The sequence below is a fragment of the Leptosomus discolor genome, chromosome 8 (assembly GCF_034619465.1).
Source record: "Leptosomus discolor isolate bLepDis1 chromosome 8, bLepDis1.hap2, whole genome shotgun sequence".
In the NCBI taxonomy this organism is placed as follows: Eukaryota; Metazoa; Chordata; class Aves; order Leptosomiformes; family Leptosomidae; genus Leptosomus; species Leptosomus discolor.
Genome location: NC_141398.1, coordinates 38,853,219 through 38,870,467, shown reverse-complemented (window position 1 = coordinate 38,870,467; position 17,249 = coordinate 38,853,219). Strand labels below are relative to the sequence as shown.

The 17,249-nt window shown below is 59.3% G+C and overlaps 1 protein-coding gene across 1 annotated transcript; it reads left to right on the top strand.

The window, feature by feature from the left end:
• Positions 1 to 1,743: 1,743 nt before the first annotated feature.
• Positions 1,744 to 5,849, top strand: ADGRG5 (adhesion G protein-coupled receptor G5). The gene is given in 10 exon segments (XM_086468807.1): positions 1,744 to 1,805; positions 1,903 to 2,029; positions 2,695 to 2,727; positions 3,232 to 3,348; positions 3,521 to 3,563; positions 3,724 to 3,830; positions 4,346 to 4,482; positions 4,639 to 4,904; positions 4,982 to 5,081; positions 5,570 to 5,849. Coding segments are annotated over 10 exon segments (1,272 nt in total).
• The last annotated feature ends 11,400 nt before the right edge of the window (positions 5,850 to 17,249 follow it).

Genomic DNA, 17,249 nt, shown 5'->3' with positions numbered 1-17,249 from the left:
GGAGCCCAGCTCCTGCCCTGGTGGCACTGCTGTGGTGCCAGTGCTGCCACAGTAGCCAGCCGGGACCTTCAGCATGGGAGAGCAGGAGTTGCTGGTGAGCCACTGGTGGGGAGAAGCTCATTAGAGGCAGAAGGTTAATTATATCAGGGGAGCAGGTTGGTTTTGGGCCACGCTGAACCGCAGCCGTCTGCTGTGTCCTTGGAGTTTGGCACTGCTGGGGATGCTCCCTCCTGCTCTGGGCTGCGAAAAAGAGTAAGCAAAAGGAAATGTAAAAGCTCTCTTGATTTAATCTGCTCATCCGCATACACTTCCTTTTCTGCTGCCTCAACTATCTGGAGTGGCTGATCCCATCGTGGTAGTGCTGATGCTGAGAGCTGCCCTGTGCCTAAGGTAGGGGCTTTGCTGGAGCGAGGGGGGGTGCGGGGGTCTGGCATGGCACTGGAGGGGCTTGCTGGGGTGCTGAACTGCTCCTCACAAAGGCAATACCCACCCAAAGTGACACCCATGCCCTGCCATTTCTGGAGGGTGCAGCAAGGGAATGATGCCCTCTCTAGCTCGATGGCAGCGGGGATGGTGTTTGGCATCACCAGGCTGCGCCAAGTGGCAGGGGAGGTCGGGCTGAGCGCCTGCATCAGGCACCCTGGGTATCTGAGGGTTATGTCGGTGAGAAGTGAAAGGGTTCTTTATTGTGAAACATCCTGAAAGGGACGTGGTGGCTGTCCCTCGCTGGGGGTCAGAGGGCAGCCTATGCAGGCAGCTGCCCACAGCGCTGCTGCTCCTGCCCTGGGAGGCTCCGGCTGCATTGGCCATGGCCAGCCTCAGCGCCTCAAAGCATCAATCCCATCACTGCATCCACAGTAAAACCATTTGTATGGGGGGGTGCACCCTGGCACCACTGCACTCACAGCCCCTCTCCCCAACTACTTTTGGTGCTAGTGGGTGTTACCGTGGCGGGCGTTGCTGTGAGTGGCACTGGATGCAGTGTTGCAATGGATGCAAACCTTGCTGCCAGCCACCTTCCCCCCACCCTGTGCTGGGGATGCTTCCTCCTCCCCAGCTCAGTGCTGGGCCACTGCCAGGAATCGCGGGCACCACGGTAGATCATGCCGGCGACCCTTCTGGCTTGTAGGCTGCTTGCTGGGGATCTGCAGCCACAGGCTGGGATGGCAGTGAGGTCTGAGTCCCTGTTGGGGCAGGTGGGGGGAAGGAGGAAACCTTACTGCCCGCGGTTTTACAACCGTAACGGTAAAATGGATGCAAAGGGCATCTCGCACCCCAGTTGCTGTGGCAAACAGCCTCCACCTCGCCCTGCTGCTGGCGCAGCTGCTTGGTGCTTCTGGGCTGCAGCTTTGCCACCATGATGGCTTTAGTGGGGCTTGGCTGCTGGGGGTGGGGGCAAGCCGCCAGGACCCCATCTTTGTCCTGCACCCAGCATATGGGAAAGGGCCAAAGTCCCAGGGGATGTGGGTGGGGGGATCCAAGGAGCTGCTCTGGTACTGGGTGCCTTTTGCAGGAGAGGACCATGGCGATGCCCACCCCTCTGCTCATTGCCCTTGTCCTCTGCCTCACCAGCCTGTGTCCTGGGGGCTCAAGGTAGGGACATCTCCCATCCTGGTGTTGGGCTGGGTGCTTTCGGTGCTGTTTGGGGCTCCCAGGGCTGGGGTGGGCTGGAGAGCGCGGCAAGGTGCTGCACACCAAGGCTCAGCTCCCAAAACAGCTCTGTCACAGCTGGAGAAGAGCAACATGGACACCCTGGAGAAGGAGCTGCAGCAGGGCTGCGGCAGCACCCACCATGCGACGGAGAGGTGAGCCCCAGCTCCCACCCCCCTGTCCCTCAGACCCCCCCAGACCCACAGGGGCCAGATCCTGCTGCACCCTGCCCTGAACACCCTCCCCGTGCAGGTTAAACAGGCTGGAGGAGAAGCTGACCCGCCGGGAGAAATCCAACTTTATGGGCTGTGTGGTCGAGACCTACGTGTTCAAGTTTATGACTGAGCACTTCAGAGGGTTAAACCTCAGCAGCAGGATGGTTGGTCTCCACCCCTGCCACTGCTGGGGCTATTCCTGTACCCCCTGGGCCTCTCCACATCCCCACCCCTTCCCTGGGGAGGTGCCGGGGGGTGCTGGGGTGGCTGACATTTGCTCACACTGGGTTTCTGTCATCCTCCAAGGATGCTTTATGCCAGAAAAGCCTTCTGAGATGTGGCTCTGCCAGGGTGTTGCAGGCAGCCATGACTGCAGGTCCCCAGCACTGTTGCTGGGATAAATCCAAGGGCTTCTAAAGCCGGTGGGGTTCTGCAGCCGAGAGGCAGGATTTCCATCCTGAAGCTCTTCTGATTTATGAACAGGGAAGCCCTGGCCCCCACCTCCCCACCATGGGAAGGGAGAGGGAAACCGTGGTGGGGAGCATGCGGGGCTACTTCCCTGTCCCAGTGCAAGGGGGTCGTGCAGAGGCACCGTGGCACTTCCTCCCCAGCCATGGGGCTGCCCTGACAGGGAAGTCCAACCGCTCCGGCCCGAGGTCCCTTTGTGCAGGACAAGGCAGGTTCTGGAGGCAGGGGTGCCTGCCTGCCAGCTGGAACCCCTTTCTCAGGACCTGGGAGCCGAGGCTGTCTGAGGGAGCTCACCAAGGTGTGAAATCCCACTGGGAAAGCAACCCGGTGCGACGCCATCTGCCCTGTGCTCTCTCCACAGCAGGGCCAGCGCAACAAGTGTGCCCACCCCTGGGTGATGGATCCCCCGTCCGTGTGCTATGGGCTGGGAGGGCTCTGACATTGAGACGGGAGTGGCTGCTGCTGCTGGAACTGCCACTGGGGCCAGGGAATGCTGTGGGGCCACATTGGTAACTGGGGTGGCTGTGCTAGGAGGAGCAGCCAGGGCAGCACCCTGACCCCACTCAAGCCAGCCGAGCATGGGGTGGCCAAACTCATCTCTCCCCTGCCCAACGGCGCAGGATGCAAAGCCGGGTGGTGGTAGGAGGCTCAGGCACGCCATGAACTTCCCAGCGGAGTTCGTGGAGGGTGTCTGGGCAGGGGGAGTGGAGCAGGACCTTGTCTGCGTCTACATCCACAGCCCCTGCATCTTCTAGGTGAGCCACAGGTCCTTGCATGGACCCCTCAAGCATCCTTAACCAGCAGCATGCCTGCCCCATCACGCACTACCTGCTGCTCAGGATGGGTGGGATGTCCTGGGGACCCAGGACTCTCCCTGCAGGCACCCTGGCTCTTGCAGGATGCCCACAACAGCTCCTTGTTGAACAATGACATGCTGGAAGTTTTCCTGAAGAGCAGGCGCGTGTTCGGGCTCAGCTGCCCTATGGAGATCCAGTTCTGGCATGACATGATGCTGGTGAGAAGGACTCCACTGCAGGCATGAGGTGGAGAGTCCCCAGAACTGGTGTTTCCCCTGGAGTTGGGGAAAGAGAAAGTGTCCACTCTTTGTATTGGGACCAGAAGGTTTCTGGGGTCTCTGGGGAGCAGAAAGGGTCCACAGCTTTTGCCCTCTGTCTCCTTTCCACCAGGATCCCTCCAATGCCACCTGCATCTTCTGGCAGCCCGGAGTCAGTAAGTGTGGCCGTGGCCAGGACCGGGGCAATGCCAGCTCAGTGCCACCCCAAAGGCTTCACCCATCTGCCTCGTGGGCAGCCCTGGCAGGGCTCGATGTCCCCTCGATGTCCTCGTCCCCTGACCGCTGTGCCACCCTCTGATGGATGCTTTCTGGCAGGCGCTGGCAGCACAGGCAGCTGGAGCAGGGAGGGCTGCAAGATGACGCACAGGGAGGGCACCGTTATCTGCCACTGCAACCACCTCACCTACTTCGCCATCCTGCTGGTCCACATCCGTCCTTCCTCCTTCCTTCTTTCTTCCTTGTCCCTCCTATCCCCATGTTCCTTCTTCTTTCCCTCCTTTCTGCTTCCTTATCCTTCCTTCCCTCCCTTCTTCCTTCTTTCCTCCTTCCCTCTTCCTCCTTCCCTTGTTCTCTCCGTGCCTCTTCCTTTTCCCTCTTACTCCTTTCTCCTTTGTATTTCCCTCCTTCCTGCTTCCTTCTTCCCTCTTTCCTCTTCCCCTCCTTCCATCCTCCTCCTTCCTCCTTCCATCTTCCTCCTTTCCTCTTCCTTCCATCTTCCTCCTTTCCTCTTCCGTCCATCCTTCTTCCTTCTCCCTGGAAGTGTGAGTGTAGGTGGGTGTGGGGGGATACAGGGTGTATGGGGGGGTACAGGATGTGTGGAGGATGTCCTGCAGGAGAGGGTGGCCAGGGGGGCAGTTTTGCAGGGGGTCCCGCCCTTTCCCAGTGGGCAGGTGCTGCTGCGGGACATGCTCACCCTCTCCCTCCCTGCTCCCGGCAGCTCCCAGCGGGCACCCTGGGCCCAGCCCAGCTGGCATCGCTCACCCACAACAGCACCATCGGCTGCTCCCTCTTGGCTGCTGCCACCCTCTGCACCCTCCTGCTCTGCTGCTTCTTCAGGAAGAGTCGTGCTGTGCCGTGCCGTGCCATGCTGTGCATACTGTGTTGGGCTATGCCATGTCTTGCCATGACATGTCTTGCCATGCCATGCCACACCATGCTTCACCATGCCGTGCAGTGCCGTGCCACCCAGTGGGCACCCACCAGCACCCCCTGCCCTCCCCGCTCTTGCAGGCAGTGGCTGAGGGACAACACCACCAGGATCCACAGGCACCTCCTGACCACGCTGCTCCTGCTCAGCTGCAGCTTCCTGCTGAGCACAACTAGCTAGCTGGCTGTTAGCACCGAGGGGCTCTGCCAGGTCACTGCTGCCCTGCTGCACACCAGCCTTCTCTGCTCCCTGGCATGGATGGCTGCTGAGGCCTTCTACCTCCTCCTCCTCAAGGTCTACAACATCTACATCCAGCACTACGTCCTCAAGCTCTGCCTCTTCGCTTGGGGTGAGTGGGCACCGGCCCTGCCTGCATGTGCCTGTCCATGTGGCACAGCCCCACACAGCCTGTCCCTGGGCCCGCAGGTCTGCCCACGCTGGCCGTGGTGGCTGTTTTTGTCTTCAAGGGACATACATATGGGTACCTCGCCATCAGCACTTCTGAAGGCTACAGGAACGTGACTATGTGAGTGGAGGGGCTTCCAGCTCCCCAGGCACCCTAGGCACACCAGGCACCCTGTGGACCCTGAGCACCCCTGGCACACCTTACTTCCTGGCCACCCCATCACCCTGGGCACAGCATGGGCTGCAGGCACAGCGTGCAGCCCAGGCACAGCATGCACCCTGGGCATGCCAGGCACAACAGGCACCCCGAACACACCAGGCATGCTGGGCGCTCCGAGTGCACCATGAACCTTGCATATACCAGGCACACCGGGCACATGGGACACACTGGGCACCCCATGCAGTGTGGGGACCTTGGGCGCCCCAGACACCCTGGGCAGATGGGGCTGTCTCAGGGCTGGGGCCAGCAGGAACCAGCCGTAGCTCTGCTGGGTGTCAGTGTCTGTCTGAGTCTGCCGGCTGCCCGCCTCCATCTCACCATGCATGGGGGCACCCACCACTGTGCCTCCCATGCTCAGCTCCTCAGCGATGCTGGCCCTTGTCCCCAAGAGAGTCCCCCTCCACCAGTTGCTGGCTCACCAGCCCACTGGCCCATTATGCCACCCTCTGCTACGCTGGCATCATCATGCTCTTCAACACACTGGTGCTGGGGAGGGTGGTGATGATACTGCGGAGGATCCAGTGGCAGAAGGGGCAGGCAAGGAAGGACTGGGAGACAGTGCTTGGGCTTACCTGTCTGCTGGGTACCACCTGGGGCCTAGCCTTCTTCAGCTTTGGTGTCTTCATCATCCCCCAGCTCTACCTCTTCACCATCCTCAACTCCCTGTAAGGTCGGTGAGGAGCACCGAGGCTGGGGGGGGAGAGTTTTGGGTGGACGGGCACCCTGTGGTTTGGGAGCAGCAGGGTCCTCATCACCTTCCTGCTCCTCACAGGAGCTCGGTGCACCCATGGCAGTGACCATGTTGCCACCCACCCACAGGTCTCTTTGTCTCCCTCTGGTACATCACCATTTACCACCTGAGCAAGCCAGGCTCCATCAGCAACACCTCCAGATAACGCACCCTGACACTAGGGTGAGGGGCTGCAAGGAGAGCTTGGGGGCTGCTCCCTGAAGACACAGCGTGGCGCCATCCCCTGGGCTAGACAGCCAGCACTGTGGATGCCACAGGTTTCTTCAAGGGATGCATTTGGTCTCCAAAGCTGGGTTTCTGGGTGGTGGGAGCTGCTTGCTGCTGGGGGGCTGCAGCTCAGGGCTGCCCCAGTGACCACCCAGGGCAGCCCTGCCAGCTCGCAGCCCCTGCATTAGTAACCAACACTGACTTCACCTGCTGAAGGCTGACACTTCCCATTAAAAGCACTGTTTAATAGCCGATGCGGGTCTCCTTCACTGTCAGAGGAGCAGTGCAGCTCTGGATGGGGTCCCTCAGCCATCTGCTGTCACCCCGTCACCCCACAGTGGGCAGAGCCAGCAGCCACACTCTGCTTGTCGTTAGTGAAGGTCCCACTAGATGGCACGAGGTTTTTGAAGATGGTCTCAGCTCTGGACTGTGCACACGGCGGCATGTGCTGCCGGTGGTAGCCGGTTAGTGGTGCTGGTTAGCGGTGCCAAGGAGCCCCCTGACAGCAGTGAGGGTACAATCTGGGCCCCCTTGGGTTGCTGCCACTGTACATCTCACAAGGGACAGGCAGAAGCAGGGGCTCTCTGGCTACAGCCCCCCAACCCATTTGGTGCCAGCATGGCTGTGGGCTGGCAAACGTGGCTGTAAGGCTGCTGCACCCCCAGACCACCCCGACCCCCCCTTTTCACCCACAACAACACCCCATCAAAAGCCCTCCTGCTTGCCCCAAAGCCAGTATGGGGACAGAGGCCACCCACATCCCTGGGTCGGCAGGAAAACAGGTGAGCAGGGCTTTGGCTTGGCATCGGGTGGATGTGCTGGGGCAGAGAAGAGGGTGGGAAGTGAACTGATAACTCGGCTTTCCTCCTGCTCTCCCTGAGGAAGGCAGACCCCAAGCAGAGCTCCTCAACATGACCACTTTATTGGGTTTTAAGTGGTCCAGCCTCCGGGAAATAAATAGCAAGGACAAATCGCAGGGACTAAAACCATCAGTTGGAGGCAGTGAGTCAGGTCTAAGCCCCCACTGCATCCCCATACACCAGGCTTAACCCGGAACTGCACCCATGGTTTTTACCTTTCCTGGTGCCTGAGATTTTGGAGTTGGGCATCCTGCTCTACCTGCCAGGATGCAGAGCAGCATCACAGCACGGTGATGCCAGTATGGCCATGAATCCGCCCATGGGGACAACGGGGTCCCCACCGTCCCCATGCATGTAGCTTGCAGGGTGCACCAGTGAGGTGCCATTTACTCATGCTGCCCATTTCTGGTCCAGTGGCAGGGGACCAGGCATCACAGAGCAGCCTCACAGGGTGACATGTGGCCTGACTGCCTTCCCATGCCGCTCTGCCGAGTGCCATTTCCCTTTCTAGTTGTTTCCCGGGACCTGGTTCCAGGCAGTGGAGGGAGCTGCTGGCTATTGTTCTTTGTTCTGTGCACAAAGTGTGGCCAGTGCCGCAGAGTTTCCATCCCTCCTGCCGGCGGGCAGGACAAAAGCCTGTCCCGCCGGGCACCGTGGTGCCCCTGGCTTGTGGGTGCGCTCCCGCCGCATGGCGATGAGCTGTGCATGTCTCACTGCTCCGGCGGCTGACTTCAGCTATTAAATAAGAAGCCTTGGGGTTTGGTGAGGTGCCAAGTGCCTGGCTTGTCCTCCATGAGCTCCACGGTGGAAGAGTTGCATCCTGGCTGTGGCAGCTCCAGCCCCTGGGTTGCTCTTGGGGTGCACTTTCTGCGCCTCTTCTCCCCACCTTGAGATTTCAGGGCTTGTGGCGTGAGTCATGCTGGCTGCTGGTGCCTGCACATGCACCGATGCCAGCATGAGAATACACCTTGTTCCGTTATCCGGTGGCACTTGGAAAACAATATCTTGGTGGTTGCCTCACAGCAGCGGGAACGCAACACCTGCGGGGCCCAGTGGTCCCTGGGGAGCTGAGCCTGTTGGGGACCAGTGGGACATGGTGGTCTCTGGGGAGCTGAGCCTGTTGCTGGTGACCGGGGGCAGAAAAGGCCCTTTTCCAAACCGCACCATGCCAGGAGCAGCATCAAAACGCGCCCTGAAGTCCCCTGGGAGCACAGGGTGGGATCCAACCTCCCACCACCCCAGTGCCCCACAGCAATTGGGCTGCCTCACCCCAGCCCTAGGGCACTGTGGGCAGGAGAAGGGGAAGCTGGCCCATCTAACCTCCCCAAGGAGAAACAGTCCTGTTTACCTTCCCCTGTGCCTTATCCGGCAGGAGGCCAGCGCTGAGCTGCCAGAGGTGGTTGTTCCATCCTTTTTTCCCCAGGAAGGTGGCTTGGCGTCACCACGGTGCTTTAAGGCTTAAATCAAGTGGCAAAGCTCTGGAATTATTGCAAATACTTCACATTTTGGGGAAACAAGCAGCCGGGGCAGAGGCTAAATCCATTTGGGAATGGGACGCTGGGGGCAGACCTCGGCTGATTTTGGGATCCACCTTTGGAATTTGGCTGCCAGGGAGCAGACAAGCCCAGTTCCCACATCCTGCGGGAGCATTCTCACCCAGTTTTCCCCCACACTTCCCTGACATCATTGTGGGTTTATTTGCAAAGCTGAGCCTAAACAAATAAGTCAGGTTTATTGCTCTCTCTACGGTTGGGTTTTATAACCCTGGCACCCAGTGAGTTGTTGTTATCATTGCTGCCTGACGGAGAAACCCCGACGTGGTGTGGGGGTGACTCACCTCCCCATTTGATGTGTTTTCGGGAGCAAGGCTGAGGACGTGGAGTAGTGGCAATGGGGGAATGGGAGCACCCACAGCTGCTCAAGGCAGCTGTGGAGCTTTCTCGGCCTCCCTGGGATCACCATTCCCTGATGTTCCCAAGGCTGCCCTGGCATCACTCAGTGGATTTGGATGGGGGACCTCTGGGCATCCCCTCCCACCAGCACTCATCTGCTTCATCATCATCATCCTCACCCTTCTGCGCCATCCAGTGGAGTTGGGCTGAGCCAGGGTCTCCCATGGTCTCCCAAGGGGCTTTTAGGGGGGGTCTCGGCCCCCTGGGCTGGGGCTGTCACTGCTCGGGGCACTCGCCGGCTCGCCCTTGGCTTCAGACGGTGCCAGGGCACCTCTGCCCGTACTTGCCTTGCCTTGCCTTGGCTTCCAGCAGCCTGGCGAAATGTGCCCTTGCCTGCCGGAGCCTGCCCGTGCCATGGCCATGCCGCCACGCTCCTCCAGCATGCTCCTGCTCGTCTGCCGCCAGCACTGGGGCCTTGAGGAGCTTTTAGGGGTTTTAGGGGTTATTTTTTTTAGCTTTTACAATTTTAAAGAAGCTTTAGGAATTTTTTTTTTTTAACCTTTTAGGCACTTTAGGATCTTTTAGGGCTTGTAGGAACTTTAAGGGGCTTTAGGAGCTTTTAAAGCTTTTAGGAACTTGAAGGGTTTTTAGGATCTTTTCGGGCTTTTAGGAACTTGTAGGGCTTTAGGAACTTTTAGGTTTTTTAGGAACTATTAGGGCTTTAGGAACTTTTAGGGCTTTTAGGAACTTTAAGGGGTTTTAGGAGTTTTTAGAGCTTTAGGAGCTTTTAGGGCTTTTAGGAACTTTTAGGGCTTTGAGGGTTTTGAGGGGCTTTGAGGGTTTTGAGGAGCTTTGAGGGTTTTGAGGAACCTTTACAGCTTTGAGGAAGTTTTAGGGGGTTTAGGAACTTTTATGGTTTGGTTTTCAGGAACTTTTAGGGCTTTGAGGAACTCCTCAGCTTGAGCAGTAAACCCTTATCAGGCCGAGTGAGTGCTGCCGGCCTGATCCCAAGGGCAAATGTACCTTGCAGGAGACAACACAAGGCTTTCCTCCCTCTCAGTGCTCAGCCAGTGACTTTGAAGACGGCAGCACACACAGACACCCCGCCCCCCCCCCCGATAACATCAGCAAGTGCAGACGTCCACCAAAATAACTCCTGATAAGGTCAAGTGCAGACAAAAGGCTTTTTGTTGCATAAACAGCGGCAAAAAGGTGGCCTAAAACCTTTCCTCACAGCGACACCGGATCCGCACCTGATCCCCCGCTCCAGGAGGGCCTGATCCTGTGGGAGTCACTCCTGGGTTTAGCAGCCTTAGCCCTGGGAAGGCAGATTTACGGCATTTCCTGAAGGAGCTGGTCGGGATGACCTGCAGTGGGAGGCTTGGCTCACCGTGATGCTCCTGCAGCTCTGGCTGCCATCACGGCATGTTTCAGAGCCCGCCCCACTCCCTGCGGCGTGGGGATGGTTGGGCTTCAAAGGCAGCCGCGTTAGCCACGGTCCAGCCGCGTGAGGCCGCATGAGCCTTGTCCCGTGGGAGCCTGTTCCCACAGAAGCCGGGGAAATTCGGAGCTTGGAGCTGGAAATTAAACCAAGCTGGGGGACAATGGGAACATGCCGGATGTCCTCCTCTCCGGGGCCACGGCTGCCTTTTATCTCCATTGCCTTCTCTACTGGATCAGGAGGTTGTTTCCACCCTTCCCCCAGCAGAAAGAAAAGTCTCATTCAAGCCATTGAAAATATCTGCAAGAGCAACTATTTACCCAGGGCACTTCCCGGAGCCCTCCCTGCCTGCCCTCCTCCCCCCGGCTCCCGGCAGCCCCAGCTTTCTCCCGCCAGGCTGCTTTTCAGGGCACACAAAGGGCTGGAACGGCTGGATGTGGGCGCCGCTTGGCAGCGGCTTCATCTGCAGCATCCATCGCTGCCACGACACTTTCAGCCTCAGCTCCAACCGCTGCCGCGGCGTCCCGAGGGGGTGGGAGCCCTGTGCCGTGGCCGGGGGAGTCACGTCCAGGCTCTACCCCCCCACATCCTAGCCCACCTCCTCCAGGGATGTGCCGGGGGGGGGCATGGGGGACCCCCTCCCCAGCTGCCCCCCAGTTCGGGGCCTGGGCTTCTTGCCCTACTTCTCGCCTCCCTCGTTTCCTGCGGGGAGCGGGACAGGGTTCACAGGGACACTCTGTCCCGGCTGATTTCCCATTAATTGTTATTTTTTAATCCCTTTCGCAGCCAAGCGTGCAGCCGCCCGGCTCCGTCCCTCCGCTGGATGCCCGCCAGCCCGGAGCTGAAGGGCGGTGGGACGGGGCACCCCCGGCTTCCGCTGTCCCCAGTCGTGGTCCCCCAACCCGCCCCGGTGCCGGTACCGGCCGGGTGGGGTGATGCAGCCCGGTGCTCCCAGCCAGAGCCGGGCCGATCCGGGCTGGGCTGGGCTGGGCAGGTGCCGTGACCAAGGGTTGGTGGCCCCGCTGTCCCCGCAAGCGATCCCGGAGGGTGTCGGAGGGGTCGGTGCTGCGCGACCCGTCCCGGTCCCGCCCCGCTGAGTCACCGCCTGCCCGGGGGGACGGGGCGGGGCGGGGCGGGACCGTGTGTCCCGCTGCACCGCGCCGAGCCGAGCCAAGCCGAGCCGAGCCGGCTGGGCTGCAAGGTGCCGAGCCGAGCCGGGGCAGCGCGCCCAGCCGGACCCGGTCACAGGTATCGGGGAGCGGCTGAGCCAGGCGCGGGGGGGTCCGGTGTTTGCTTTCGGGATCCCAAAGGCCACGGTAAGGGGCGCTGCCTGGCATGCCCTTACTGGGGTTGCTGGGAGGGGATACTACGGGGTCCTCGGTGTGGGGCGGGAACGCGGCGGGGGGCAGGAGGGACACACTGCGTGCGGGCCGAGTGGGGTGGGCATCTGTCACCCGCTGGGGTCAGGCCAGCAGGACTGGGAGAGCACTGAGGCTCTGCGTGGCTGGGACTGGTGCCACTGGGCAGCACCTTGGGGTGCCCAGTTGGCCAGCAGAGCAGGGAGCAACCTGTCTGGATGGAGCTTAGGGGTGCTTTGTGGGGTGAACCCTGCTCTGCTTGCTACGGGGACATTTTGCCTCCCCACGCCTGAGTGGTGGGTGTGACACCTTCATCTGGGCAGGGACCGGAGGGTCTCTGCTCATGGCCATGGCGTGAGTTGTCTGGTGAAGCCTCCAGCCCTGCTAAATGGGTTTTGCCCTCGCCTGCTCCCACCACCCCTCACCCCTGCCCTGGAGCCAAGCGGAATTCCCAGGCCTCAAAGCCATGAATCCCCATGAGACACCCAGGGCCAGCTGCTCCCGGCTGCTGCTGGTGGCACAGCTGAGCCCCATGAAGCCCTCACTGCTAGGCCAGGCCCTGTGGGTGGCTGCTGCTTCCCACTCTGGGTGAACCACCAGCGCACCCCATTCCTCCTCCTCCATGCTGGCGGAGGGCGCAGCATCCCTGTGGGACCGCCGGCGTGTCTCAGCAGGGTGTTCTCCCTCCTCTAAAATGCTTGTTAGGGGGACTTCCTCCTGCAACATCTCATCTTGCTTCTGCCCGTCCTGGCATGCCGCTGCAGGGTGCTCTGGGTGCTCCCTGCCCGCAGGCTGCCTGAACTGCCCCTCCAGAGGGACCAGCAAAACGCAGTGAGGCCAGCTGGCAAACTGAAATGAAGTCTCCTGGAATAACCTCCTGGCAGCAAGTCTGAATGGCTGGTGAGGAGGGAAGGCAGCCAAAGCTCGTTTCACGATCTGAGGGCTGCAGTAACCCCCCTCCAAGCTCCACCGCCAGTGGGGAGCCAGGACTGTTTTGGAGATGTTGGGTGGACAAATTCTTTAAGCCCAGGACCACAGCCACAGTGGGTTTTGCTGTGCCCCTTGCTGTGTTTGCAGCTCCCATGTGAATTAAGCTGAGGACTAAAAATGCTGCATGCTTGGTTGCCATCCAGGTCTTAATCCCGTGGCCCGGGGGCTGCTATTCACAGAGCAACAGGTTTGCAAGCAACTGCACGCTGCTGGGATGGGGACCTGTGGGGCTGGCCGTCCGCACACCTTGCAGTGGCACCCACAGGTGTCAGAGGGACGTGGTGTTGCAGGGTTTGCAGACAGCGGGCTGGGTGGCTCCTGGCGTGCCTGTGTCTGCATGGTACCAGCTGGGCGGCAGCCTGTCGACACCTGTTTTTTGGGAGGGCTCTGACCTGCCAACTGCTTTCCCATCAGCTCACCGACAGCTGGAATTTGGCAGGAATTGGGGGTGGGGGGCGTGTGTGCCCATGGCCTCTTACCTGGCTCTTTGTGTGCTGCTGACCTTGTCCTGGCTGTGCTTGGCTTTTCTGCAGCTGGAAAAGCCTGCTGGGACTGTATTCACCCTTGCCAGGCTCCAGGTTGGCTGCTTTCTGTGCCAAATGCCTGGGAGCCTGATTTGGGGTGGTCCTGGGCTGCTCTGCACAGCCTTGTACCTCCCTTTCCCAGCACCCATGGTGCAGGCAGATGATGGAGACCTTGCTCATGCAGAGCATGGGACAAGACCTGGGAGCAGATGGGGTGTTTTGGGAGCCATTTAAAACCCGAGGGGTGCTTTGGAGGGAGGGAAGGTACAAGCTGACCCACAGGAGGAGGCCAAGCGCACCGTAAGGACGTCTGTACTCCTCTGAGGCCAGTGACGAGGTGTGGGCTGCTGGGGGAGGACGACCTGCGCCACTTCATTCCCATTTCACGGCAGCCCTCAACTCGCCGCAGGCATACCTGGTCCTTCGCAGACCATTTGCAGCCCCTGCCGAAGCCTCAGGCTTTGCATGCCACAGAGCTGGGTGCCATGTTGCCCAGGCGCTGGAGGAAGTGCTCGTTTAGTTCGCTGTGATATTTCTGGCTGTGGTGTTATTTAGGAAATAGAATTTTTCTTTACATTTTGAACATTACAGCCCAGCTTTAAGGAAAAACTCCATCTTGAGAGCCTCAGACACAAGTGGTCTTGCCTGTGCCAGCCTCCTCTCAGCTCTCCCCACGCCTGCTGGGGAAGGGATGGTTGCCAGCGACTGGGGAATACAGATCTGGCAGGGAGCTGTGCCGCTCCCGTGGGAATCTTTGTCAGGTCTGGTTTTATCCTGTCGACAAAACTCAGCTGGTGGCTGCTGGGTGTTGTGTGCAACCCCACAGCCCAGGAAAAGCTGATCCCGTGGCACAAGCTTGACACAGCTGGACTGCCAGCATGGTGCACCTGCCGCTCAGCTCCTCGGCATTAACGAACGTGCCGGGTTGGACCCTGCCGCCCACCAATGATGGGAAAGGCTCGCATGCCGATGCTGTGAATAATGTGTGGGCTGGCCCCTGCACCATGGGCCGCTGGCCAAGGACAAGGGCACTTTGTGAAGCACCTGGGTGACCGACACTGAGGCATCCCCTTTGCGGGGGGGTCCCCGCTGGGGTCCCTGCCTCCTCAGGCAGCTCCAGCTCCAGGGCACATTGTCTGTGATCCCTAGAACGGGGATCGGTCACGGAAAGCTGTTCTGCATCTTGAGGAGTCCATCCTGGCTTGACTCTCTGTGCCTCAGTTTCCCCATCTGGTTCCTGAGTCCTTGCCTGGGTAACAGATTGTGGGTGATGAGGTGCAGGCTTGTTACCACCTCGAGGAACAGAGCATCGGTGTATTTTCCTAACGGACCTGGAAGGAAAACAGAGATAAAAGCCCCAGGATCTCCCTGTTTCCGGTGTTTGTTTGATGCGTCAGTGCATCTTCCCTTCTCATCAGGAAAAACGTCATGTCCAAAAGCCATGTGCTACCTCTAAAAGCTTAAATACCTGCTACCAAGTCACCCAGGGACCAGTAAGGTGATAGTAAACACCAGGCTTTTTTTTTTGGTGGGTTTTTTAGGGTTTTTTTTCCCATTTGCCTCCACGTTTAGAGGCTGCAGTATTGTTCCTTGACTTTGTTTTTGGAGACCAATGTGTTCTTTCAATGGGAGGACACAATGTGATGGCTGGGGCTGAGCTTCCCTCCATGCTGGTGGCAAGGGAGCCTGGTCCTGACTGCGTAGCCCTGGCGGTGTCTCCACCACCTCTTTTTACATCATCTGACTGATTTTGGGGGCAAACCAGAAGTTTTTCTATGTGTTACTGTTCTTGGAGGAGCTCCGGCTGGGGCAGCGGGTAAAGCCATCCTGCCTTGGGGATGATGGTGTGGAGGTAGGGCTGGTGCTGAAGGATGTCTCTGCTTGGTCAATGGGATAGCGCGGGGCTTTTGAAGTTGGGTGACACTGAGGACATGCTCTGGTGGCAGTGGGGAAGCATGGCTGCGCATTCCCACTGCCACCCAGGGATGGGAAGATGACGGGGCAGGATCCAGCCTCGGCGTGGGCTTGGAGCATCCGGCTCCCTCCAGCACTGCTTATCGCTGGCACGGATGGGAGCTGTGTTTTCCCACTGTGAAACCTTTTTAGGGGATTTTCTCTCGCTATTGTTCAGCTCAGGAAACAGCAATCGGTGTCAGGGCGAGCGGGACCATATAGGTCTTGGAGGGGAAATACCAGCTCCCCCACCCACATCCCTGGAGGGATTTCTGGTCCCAGTTGACTAACGGCTGAAAGGGGCTGATCCTGTCCTCTGACCACCCCAGTAGAATCCTCAAGATGCCAGCACAGCAGGATGGGCTGAAGCCTCGTTGGGATTCATCATTCTCCTTCTGGAGGGGATGCTTTCCCAGCATGCCAGCTGTGTGCTGCAGTTGGCATTCATGTGCTGCACTATTGCTTTTAAGCCATGCAGGTGTTTCCCATCGCCACTGGCATTTTGCCGCCCCGGATCCGTGCTTTTTGGATCCACATGTGTGATTTCCAAGTGTGCGGCAAGGCACCAGAATGCCAGCCCCATCCACATCCAGCTACTGCTGCCAAATCATGCCTGTGCTGTACCCTCCCAGCCCACACCGGGAAACCTCGTTAGTGCCACAGTCAATTATACCCATGGCAGCAGGTTAATTAACAACCCAAAGCCCCCGTCTTCTGGTGATAAACTGCTGCAAGAAGCAGACAGGGAGGGACGGCAAGTGAGCTGTGCCTGCGGTGACACGCCGGCACAGGATGTGCCCTGGATCCGTGCTGGCCAGAGAAACCGCTGGGAGAAGCCCATGCTGGTGGGAGAAACCTGCTAACAGGGACACTGAATTTCAAGCAAGCAGTTTTCCCTCAACCTTCCCATCTGACGACCCTTGGGTGCCTGGGAGAGCTCACCAGCCTTTGCAGGTGATGCTGGTGGGTGCCCTGGCACCCGCTTGCAGCAAATGAAACAGAATGTGGCCACTCAGTGGGTTTTGAGAAAGATGCTTTGAGAGTGGCACAGGAGCAGGATGCAGTGGTGGCAAACCACGTGCCGGTTTGGCTTTGGGCATTGGCGAGTGTTCAGCTCTCCTGGCTGGTCCAGCAGACCGATGCTGTCCTGCCCTGGGGGGGCTTCTGCTGGTTACCGGACCCTGGCAGGACAGGTCCCACCAGCCTCAGCCCATCACTGGGGTGACAGCAGGGTGAGGAGGAGGCGAAGCAGCACCTCAGAGGCAACTTGTGGCATGGGGAAGGCAGAAAGCATGATGGAAAGAGCTGTGGGTGTGAAGGCTGTGGCTGGGTGGAGTATGTGGGTGCAGAAGCACCCTAGGGTTCTCAGCGCTGGCCTTGGTGAAAGTCACAGCAGCCCTGGCCACATATAAAGACAAAGGAAAGGGTGGTGGAGCAGCATGCTGGATGAAGGGATGGAGAAAGGGGATGCAGAAGTTGTTGCCTGGCTGGTCGTGAGGGGCAGAAGGGGTTTTGGCAGCTGCGGTTGCTCCACTGGCATCCCCAGGGAGAGCCTGGGACAGCCCATTTCTGCCAGGCTGAAATGACAGAGAGGTTTGCAACGTGCCTGGCTCCTTGGCTAATCTGCAGAAGCTGAAAGCACCCAAGAATATAATTTTAGGGCTGGTGAATTAGGAAACCACTGTTTCCTTCTGTTCCTATCGCTCATGCTAAGAAGTCAAGGCCCGAACCAAGATGTGAAGCAGGAAGTGGAAGAGGGAACCCCTCCCATGTCAAATTGTTGGTGGTTGGCGCCCATGCTGGGGTGGTGGGCACTCTTTCTGTGCTGAGAGCCCAGGGACCTGGCTGCCAGCCTCCCCCATCTTTCCAACCCCACAGCTGGGTGGGATGCCCAGTGCTCGTGGCTCCTCCTGGTGGCAGAGGCACTGGGGAGCTGGCCGTGACACTGGCCAGTGTCCTACCAGCACAGACTTTGCTCTCCACCGGCTGACCCCATGGTATGGGTGATACCCAAATACTTATGTGGCCCCTTTCCTTTGTACCCTTCCAGGCTCTGCTTTCTCCTTGGAGGCCAAGCCAGAGAGCCGCCTGGG